This window comes from Perissodus microlepis, chromosome 19 (genome assembly GCF_051167445.1).
Source record: "Perissodus microlepis isolate ML-2025 ecotype Zambia chromosome 19, ASM5116744v1, whole genome shotgun sequence".
NCBI lineage: Eukaryota > Metazoa > Chordata > Actinopteri > Cichliformes > Cichlidae > Perissodus > Perissodus microlepis.
Window position 1 is genome coordinate 9,020,474 of NC_140479.1, and position 9,651 is coordinate 9,030,124.

The window sequence follows — 9,651 nt, forward strand, 5'->3', positions numbered from 1 at the left end:
AATACGATGACGAATAAGGAAATTCAAGGAAGAGAGCACCGCCGGTGACAAACGTGGGTAAACTCCTGTGTGTTTTCAGTCTCGTGTACTCGTTGTGTGTCATTGTCATTTTTATCTCGATTTTTGGGCAAAACGTCACGTGTTTCGTGTAAATTGGCGGCTTTCCCACGAGCTCTGCGAGCTGCATTTTAGACAGCAAGCTAACATTAGCTGCAAATGTTAGCTGCTGTGTTAAGAGTGTCACAGCAGAGTCAGCCGTCAGCTTCAGAGTGGAGTTCATTAGTCCAGGTTTTCAGCTCCAGTTTCTCCTCCTAAGTCGTGGATTTACGTGACGTTGGCCGTCACAGTGAACGTGTTTTCATAACGTGGAGAACGGCACATAACTGTGTGCGGGTGTTTTCATTTAGTTTTCTGCTCAAAGGCCACAAGAAGGCGCACGAGACAAGGAGAAAAAACCTGATGTGCACCTGCTCCCACAGGTTTTTGGAGAGTTTCTTTGTTCCACCAGCACAGTGGATTTTAAGAATTATAATATCACGGTGTGGTTGAAGTGCAGGATTTCGGCTTTAATTCAAGGACGTTTTATACATAGTCCCTCATTTTCAGAGGATCTAAAGTAAATGGACAAACTAAAAAAGGTTAAGGGTGAATATTAGTAGTTCAAAGTGCTGGAGGCTAGACATCATGGACATCACTAGGTGCTGTTTCCTGCTTGAGATGCTCTGCAGGCCTTTAGTGCAGCTGCCATCAGCTGCTGCCTGTCTGTGAGCTGCTCTGCCTTTTAGTTTTGTATTCAGTGACTGATAAGCTGCTCTCCTGGGCTGAGCTCAAGTGACTGGCTTGCTGATTGTAGAATACCCCATTTCTTTGCCTTGAGAAACTTTGCAGTTTGCTTTGGGCTATTATCCACCTGCACTGTGGAGCTCTGTCTGATCCGCTCTGCAGCACCTGTCTGAATCTGAGCAGAGAGTATAGCCTTGAACACTGCACGGTTCATTCTGCTGCTTCTGTCAGCAGTCAGATCATCACAGAACAGTGACCTGTCATACATGCTCATCCCCCGTGTCTGACAGTTGATGTAGTATAAGCTGCTCTTTCCTTCTCCATCATTCTAGTAAAATTCAGTCTTTGTATCATCTGTCCAAAGAGTTTTCTTTTAGATGATTTTTTTTTTTTTTTTTTTTTTTTTTTTTTTTTTTTTTTGAAAAAGTCGAGTCTGGTGTTCGTGTCTCCCCCCAGTTGGCTGTAGCTCAGGAGGTCCTTTAGGCCTGGCTGAGCTGGTCAGTGCATTAATTTTTTTAGTTCAGTTTTTTTTTTTTTTTTTTTTTTTTTTTTTTTTTTGCTCTGTGATAGGTTTATGTGTGTTTTTCACCGATTGCCTCCTTCACTTGTATCAACATCTTTTTGTACTTCATATTCAGAGTTCCAGTGGAAAAAGTACCAAATAAAAGTTCAGTACTAGGATTCAGCTCCTGGTCTTTTATCTGCTAAACGTGCCACCAAACTGTGAAGGAACAGGTCTCACCTGGTCATGAAGCAGTTTATAAGTCCATGGTTCAGTTGAGCTGAGCCTCTGAAAATGGAGACTGTGTATAAAGATTTCTGTAATTCTTGAACATTTAAGCCGAAGCTAAAAGTGTGCAGGTCAATCACATCTTGATTGTTTGATTAAAAATTCACTGGTGTTGTAGGGAAGCATTAAAAAAATAATTTATTTATTTATTTTTTGTCGTGTTGATTTTCACTTGTTTTAATTTGTTACTTTTTTTTACGTTTAGTTCTTATTTTATTTGTCCAGATTGGTCTTGACCCTATTAATATATTAGTTTTATCATATTTTATTGAGTTATTCACCATTCCACTTGTTGTTCCACTAGTCGGTTGTTTTATGTTTGTTTCTGGGTTTTTATTGTAGCTGCTGTAACAAAGGAATTTCTTATTAATACTGTGAGATTGTGTTTTTCTTTGCTGAGGAGGCTCATCAGTCACAGTTAGTCTCACAGCTTTCTGCCTTTGTTTCTCATAGCCTTCTCCCCAGTGATGGCTGCCTCGGGGAAGCTGGCGTCCTTCCGCCTGCCTCCCCTGCCGACTGTAGGTGAGCTCATAAAGCTGTACAACCTGCGAGCAGAGAAACAGCTGTCCCAGAACTTTCTGCTGGACCTGAGGCTCACAGGTTAGTCGTCCAGCATTTTTTTTTTCTTTCTTTCATTCCTCCTTCTTCTTTTGCCCCGTCTGCAGTGTACCAAGACCCTTGAGGTCCTTCTCAGGGTACAGTAGCGTGTTACATGCACTTGATTGCACGGTGCTGCACCGCCTTGTTTGAAGGCATCGAAACCGACAGGCTTTCTTTGTAGGTGAGGTTATGTAGATCTCCTGCTAATGCGAATGGACCAGCTCAGTTGTTGTAGCCCTTGAGAGCTGAGCCTTAACACAATTATCAGCGATGCAGTGCAGCTCTGATCTGCTCTCTCGTCCTTGGACAAGGTGACTGTTAGATTAATGCTTTTCATCTTCATCACACAGAGGAGAGCAGATATTGCAGCATCACACTCTATTAATCTCAATTTGGATGCCCGACTCTCTGATGAAAACATTTGATTGAAGAACATCTTATAATTTATAGGCTGCACGAATTGAGAATGTATCCCAGGAAATTACTATAAATGAATATTGAGTGCTCCCTCTCTGTATTCTCAGACAAAATAGTGCGCCAGGCGGGCAGCTTGAGAGATGCCCACGTGTGTGAGGTGGGGCCAGGTCCCGGTGGCCTCACCCGTTCCATCCTCAATGCTGGGGCTGCAGACCTGCTTGTCGTGGAGAAAGACACACGCTTCATCCCCGGACTGAAGGTGAGCAGAACGGCCGGATCCAGGCCGGCTGAACGAGGTCACTCGGCTCAAACGTCCTCACCTGCAGGAGCCGGCTCCCTCTCTTTGCAGCTGTGGCCGCTTGCAGAGTGACTGATGAGTCCTTTTATTCTTTTTAAAATGATTGTTACCTGTTTATTTTTTCCATTTGCACAGCTGTTGTCTGAGGCAGCACCGGGCAGGCTGAGGATCGTCCACGGTGACATACTCACCTACAGACTGGATCGAGGATTCCCAACAAATATCTCTAAGCCATGGGAGGGAGGTAAGAGGATGAGCGTACGTAAGCTGTTACGGCAATCAAACTGAGGGAAATGCGTGTGACTAAAACGTGTGTGTGTGTGTGTGTGTCTTCACAGACCCTCCAAACCTTCACATCATAGGGAATCTCCCATTCAGCGTCTCAACCCCCCTGATCATCAAGTGGTTGGAAAACATAGCGAACAGAACGGGGCCCTTCACGTTTGGACGCACCCGACTCACGCTCACTTTCCAGAAAGAGGTGGCAGAGGTGGGTGAACTCCACATGACCCACATAGACCCTAAATAAAGTCAAACACCCGTGTTTGCAGATTTCCTGAGCAATCGTTACTCTGTAGACATTTTTATTCATTTCATTCTTATTTTATTGTTGTGATTCAATATTGATTCCTTGATTCATAATTAAAAATACTTTGCAGCTGAGATGAATAGATTTGGGATGGGCCTTTCATGATTCAGGCCAACAGGCTTTATTGATGTTTGCTTAATTCTTCTCTGTCTGTGATGCAAAAATCATCTTTAGGACACGTTTAATATGCTTCAGTAACTTTCAGCAGTTGTTTCTTCCATCCAGAGGTTGACGGCCAGCACAAGCAGCAAACAGAGGAGTCGTCTTTCCATCATGGCTCAGTATCTCTGCACTGTCCACAACTGCTTCACCATCCCCGGACGGGCCTTCGTCCCCAAACCAGAGGTAGTGTTTAAGTAATATTTGACTTTGTGACACTGAAAAAACCTCATCAGTGTGCTGCTGAAGTTTAATTACTTTAGAGCTGGATAAAAAGGTTTTGTGTAGGCGTTTGGCAAAGCACATGGCATCTGATTCTTGACTTTGTTCCTCGTCCAGTTTGTGTACCAGCCGCTCGATTAGGCTCTGCTTCAAACTGTAGTGGAATATTTTCGGTTTGTTTCAAGGTGCTGTTGAAGTTTGTGCTGATAGTTACGGTTTATTGGGAAAAGCTATAGCGAGCATTCAGATCCCCGCATGCACACCCTCGGGGGTGATGCTGGGAAGATTTCTTCTTTCAGAACAAAATGAGAGAAACAGTAAAGCATATAATAATAATGTTGATATTAATCTTCAATATCAGTGAACAAGTGACGTTCCAGCTTTCATGACGTCAGCGGGACCTCACGGTGCCACGCTCCGGTCAGAGCCCTCATCATGTCACCCTGGCTCATCCCTCCACTCTTTCTTCTTGCTTTAAGGCTTCATTAAGACTGTGTTGAATCAGTGTTGTCTCACTTCTGTCTTTGGACCCTTTTTTAGCTTGTAATGATGCCTGGTGGGTATTTGAGATGTGGCACGATCACACTGTGCCTTGTAATGAGGGCCTTGTTCTTTTTTAGGCCCAGTTTCTCTTTCTGCATCTTTCCACCCGTGTGCGAGCATCAGGGCCGAAAGCAAGATCGCGCGTTTCATCTTCAGCTTCAGTGTTTAACGTAAGACCAGAGGTGATGCATTAAAAAAAGGATCAATGCTGGCTAATACGCAGCTGGAGTTTATTTTAAATCGCACACATTCAAGTGTTTTAGAAAACTCAAGAGCTCGCTAGCATCTTTTGTACAAATGAAGCCTTTTTTTCTTTCCCAGAATTAAAGGATAGGTGTTAGGTGGATGTCAGAGATGGACTGCTGGTCCCTCGAAGATGTCCTGGCTCTTTAGGAGACCCACTGACGGTAAATATTTAATCTCCCGTGTGGAGTAAAATGCAGCCGAGTGAATGGGACCAGTGCTGATTGCTCATTCTCTTAGAAGAGATGGATTCCAATGATTATTTCATCGCACTCAGCTGCCTTTCTGTGCATTTGGTTCTCTAGAGCATTTTATTTTTGTGTGTATGTCGAAGTGGAGCTTAATGGGCTTTAGCAGGCTTTATCTTTTGATGTAATATGCTCATATGGTATGAATACATTTGAACAGGGGAAGCTTCATGCTACACATGCGTGCAGATGAATCCGCGCCTCCCACATGCCCACACGGGCCATCTATTCCTACTAAATGTTTTAATGGGCTCTTGGTCGAATTGGTGTCATTAGGAGAGATGATGGCTGTTTGATGAGCAGCCCTCCTGCTGCTGGTGTCCTATAAAAGACCAGGAACAAGAGCACACAGAGTAGATGAAGTCTATCGTAGTAGTATGTCATGTAGTATAATTCATAAAAAGCTCAGTGGCTCTGCTTTGTTTACTGGTGCACAGCAGAGTAATTACGCAGAAAAGCATGAAGAGTAAAAATGTCCTTCCATGGTTTACAGGACATCAGAGGCTGAGAGGAGCGGGACCGACTGAGGTTGTCACACACGGGAATAGTGACAGATTTCCTGCTAAACAGGAGAAGTAACCGAGATGTTGAATATACAGAAAGAAAAATGCTGCGTGCATAAATTGTTATGGTTGCTGTGCAGAGTGTTAGTACTGTACACTGCTCACAGTGCTCCTTATGAAGATGGCGATGGCTAAATACCCCCCTTTGTAGAGAGGAACTAATTATACTGGTGCTGTTAGACTGCCAAGTACCAAAGGTCTGTCTCTGTGTATCTTTCTTGCTTTCTTCACTTTGCGTGAGCCTTTTTGCAGACGTGTGTGCCAATCATTGTTGGGATTATTCTGCAGCGATGCTAATGCTTTGTACAGGACAGTAAAAACAAAACGACACGGTAGCAGTTGCTGTGCACACATGGCAATTAGTGAAGTGTAAAAAAAACAAAACATGTGAAGTGGTTTAATACTGTGAGATCAAACAAAGCGAGTCCCAGAGAGCCGCTGAAAAAGCAGCGAACCTTTCCAAATAACCACGATGAGAAAATAGCATCACTTCAAGGCGAAGGGGGGAGGGGAGTGTGGGTTGATTGGCCGGCTGATTTGAACGTAGAGGAGGCCGAGTATTGCAGGCTGATGGGATAATGAGAAAGGAAATGTTGAATCCATTTTACATCAGCGGCTGCGGGGGCCCGTATTGACGCGGGGTGGGCAGATAGGCTCTTATCCCCGCTGCTTAATTTGCCAGTCTTGTCCCTCTCGCCTCCGCTGTGTCACATTGAGTGACTGAGATTGTCCTTGAAGGGTTTCGAGAGTGGCGATTGGCTGCTTTGATGGTGTTCCCCCAGGCTCAGGGTGCCCTAGGTCCGTCCCACTGCAGATCACACCTGCCTCCTCTTCCTTATTAGTCGCTCTCCTCCTTTTAATTCTCACATAGATGGACAGACTGAGTGATGCTTGCATCGCTTCTGGGGTTCACAGCTATGCGCGTATCTGAAGGCTCCCTGAGAAAGCCGAAATAGGAACTGCCTTTCTGTTTTTGCTTTTGCCTTCATACACATCTCTAATTCATATTCTGGTCAGGGGTCAAGGGGTTTCTGAGTGCACGCTGACATCAAGCATCTGCATCCTCACTGCCTCCTCACGTGCAAAGGAGCTGATTTGAAAAGAGAAAAGAGCATGCGCTGACTCGCTCATCTCTCTTCCCCTTTCCTCTCCCCCATCTGGGTACAATGTGATTAAAATCAACCTCTTTCCATCGCAGGCGGGTCTGTAAGTCGTGCAGTAGCTGCTCCGTCGCAAAAAACCTGCTGTGTCCTCTGTAGAGCTCCTCCAGGGCTCCACGTTGTGCTAACAACTCGGGTATTTGCTGAATAAGGTGAGAATGAAATTGAGGCATGGGGTAGGGCATAACAGGAAATGGAATGAATAAAAGAAAATGAGCTGAGAAATAAGGGAATAAGGGTGGGTGATGACGCAAAAATGCAAGGAAATATTGGTGATGAAAACCAGAATAAATGGAAGCAGGGTTGGAGAGCAGATTACCGTCTGAATATGAGATTTGTTAAATGAAACAAAGCCCAGAGAGCACCAGAAGACAGATTCATGACAGAGATGGATCTGAGAGGAGAGCGAGGCGTACCTCCAAACAGATGGTTGTCTGGGCCGGTCATCAGCCCTGCTCTGAGTAATGGCCGTCACCCACCAACTAACCGAGCCTCACAGGAGGAGCGCCCTACAGATGTTCGCCTTGTACACATTAGTCCACCAAGAGCACAGGCCAGATGAGCAGAGGCTAAATTAAATTTGTTAATGCTGCATTGAACTTCGGTTGTAGCTGGCAGCAGTCAGAGAGCGATTGGACTTGAATTAAAGGTGAATTAAAGCTCCGAGTTTTGGAGATTTTTTCCTCATCTGTTAAATTAATTTTATCCTTTGAATTGAAACAGATGTTTCACTGGGGAGCATGACCCAGCTCGGACCACCGTGGTGATGAATATCTTCTCTGTGATGTAATGTGGCCTCGCTGCCCGTCTCTACAGCAAGAGTGAATCTCCTCAGAGGGGCTGTGCTGCTTTCTCACCTCCCGCCACACATCCTCCACTCTCACAATTCATCTAAGCCTATTCCTATCCCATAAACGGGGTCAAACGCGGTATCAAGAGTATCAGGGAAAGTTATTTCAATGACTCGTGCCAGCCCAGAAAATGCCCGAAGGCTTGGTCTCAATACATCACGGACCCAAGGTAAAGAAATCTAAAAATACTCCCCTGCTTCTTCCTTCTCCTCTTCCTTCATTTCCGCTCACCTTAAACAAAACGTCAAGGTTGGCAGAGCTAGCTTAAGAACATCTCCAGAGAGCCACTGCCTCCTCCTAACAAGTAACTGTGCCGAGCTCGCTCGGAGTCAGCGAGTTTAGCAAATTCAGCTCTGTTTGGTTAGTGAGCACGCAGCGGAGGGGGTGCGGGTGTTTTTAAAAACCCGGCTATCCTCCAAGGAAAGAAAGTTCAGCTACAAATGAGAAAAATCGAATTACAATACATTTATCATGGGAGGAAAAGCCTCACCGCGATGGGAGGCATCAATCTATAAGCTATTAAGTTGAAGGCTTACTTGAGTGTCCAATTTCAACATCACACGTGGCGGTTTGTGACTTACTTTAAGGCTTTTTATGGCGACTGAAGGTGTGGGATGGATCCCAATTTTAAAGTTCCAGGTAAAGATTTACTGGCTATATTAACTAGTTTCACTGGTGAGGTGATGAACAGCACCGTATCTTATGATTAAAGGAGCTTCTTTTTCTTTCTTTCCTTGTTGCCTGTCTACAGTAATCATCATTTTAGTCAGAAGAAATATAGATTATCTAAAAATACAAAAACCTTCAGCACCCTTGAAGCGTTTAGCCTCCCTCACCTTCAGCTTACTGAATCCTCCCGGGCACGCGTCGGTCTGCGCGCTCCAAAGCTAAAATATTAAAGGGCCTCCTTTGAACTGTCACAGCGTATTGTTTTCCTACAAGCTTCCCTTTTGTCATCTTCATAGCTTTTACTGCCTCTGTCAGCGATTTACCGAGCAGCCAAGGTCGTTGCCGTTATTCCCCGGCCTCACATGTGCGCAGGGACTGGAGGAGAGCGACAAAGGAAGGTCATCCTCCCTCAGCGCTGATGAGCGCATTATATTTCCAGTATGAACCTTCATGAGCATAACTGCTGTCCGAATCAGAGAGCAGCACTTTAAGGGTTGTGACACGTTGGTGCAATTTTGAGCAATGTGGATGTGAGCGATGGCATTTCCCACCGACGGCATGAAGCGTGGACTGCATCAAGTCTTTTGTTCATCTTATTACCATCCACGCCTCCGCCTCCTGTTTTTTCCTGTTTGGTGATCTCTGGAAAGACATTTTTCTGACCAGGAAGGTCAACAAAAAAATGTGAGCTCGGAGTTGAAAGAAAAGCGCGTGATTAACCCCTGCTTGCAACTGACAAGTGCTCACCTCCCCTCATTTAAAGCTCACACTCCAGATCTGTCATAGCAGCAACTCGGGGTGAAAGCCTTTGATGAAAAATGTAGGTTAAATACACAGAGGAGCAGATCTTATTAGCGTTCCCCCACGAGAGGAGTAGTTTTTGATCTGCACTCGTATTGCATAACCAAACGCAGCGAAAGAATGAGACGGGGAGAGAGAGAGAGGCTTTAATAATCCATGTTTGTTTCAGGAAAGCATATTCTCACTCACCCTCTGTTGATGAGACTCCAATCAGCTGTAATGAGAGCCCAGATTCTAATTTAATAACCACCCCATCTGAAGTGTAAAGGCTAAATATGACACCAGCGTGAACGTGAGGGAACGTGCTGTGCAGGATTGTGATCTGAACCAAACTCCCATCAAGTCTGAGACTTTTTCACAGCAACAGTTGGTACAGTTTGCATGTGTGGAACAATTTTGGCTTTAGTGTAAATAAGCTCCTTACAGATTTTTCAATTATTACTATTAATATTACAAATAAATGGCACTGTATAAATAAATACAGTGCCATGAAGAGTGAACTCTGTGCGATTTCTTAGTTTCTTTGCAGACTTCATCAAATACATTTTAATATTAGACAAAGATCAGTTTGTTTGTTGTATGAAGGGAAAAAGCTATCCAAACCGGTACCTTGTTAAATCATGAATTAACCACAAAGCTTCAGCTTCAGGCCTGATTACAGCCAAACCTGTTGAATAACATTTAAATAGAACCTGTGAAGTGAATCAGGCTAAAA

The 9,651-nt window shown here is 44.5% G+C and overlaps 1 protein-coding gene across 3 annotated transcripts in view; it reads left to right on the top strand.

The window, feature by feature from the left end:
- tfb1m (transcription factor B1, mitochondrial) overlaps positions 1 to 9,651 on the top strand; it is a 34,925-nt gene continuing 25,274 nt past the window's right edge. For 2 of the 3 annotated variants that reach the window (XR_014798528.1, XM_084914029.1), the window contains exons 1-6: positions 1 to 53; positions 2,027 to 2,173; positions 2,698 to 2,849; positions 3,024 to 3,132; positions 3,227 to 3,378; positions 3,703 to 3,822. Coding sequence is in view for 2 of the 3 variants with exons in the window: in XM_084914029.1 (XP_084770155.1) it covers positions 2,041 to 2,173; positions 2,698 to 2,849; positions 3,024 to 3,132; positions 3,227 to 3,378; positions 3,703 to 3,822 (666 nt within the window). In the remaining variant the exon portion in view is untranslated. The other variant, XM_084914030.1, reaches the window with a different exon arrangement.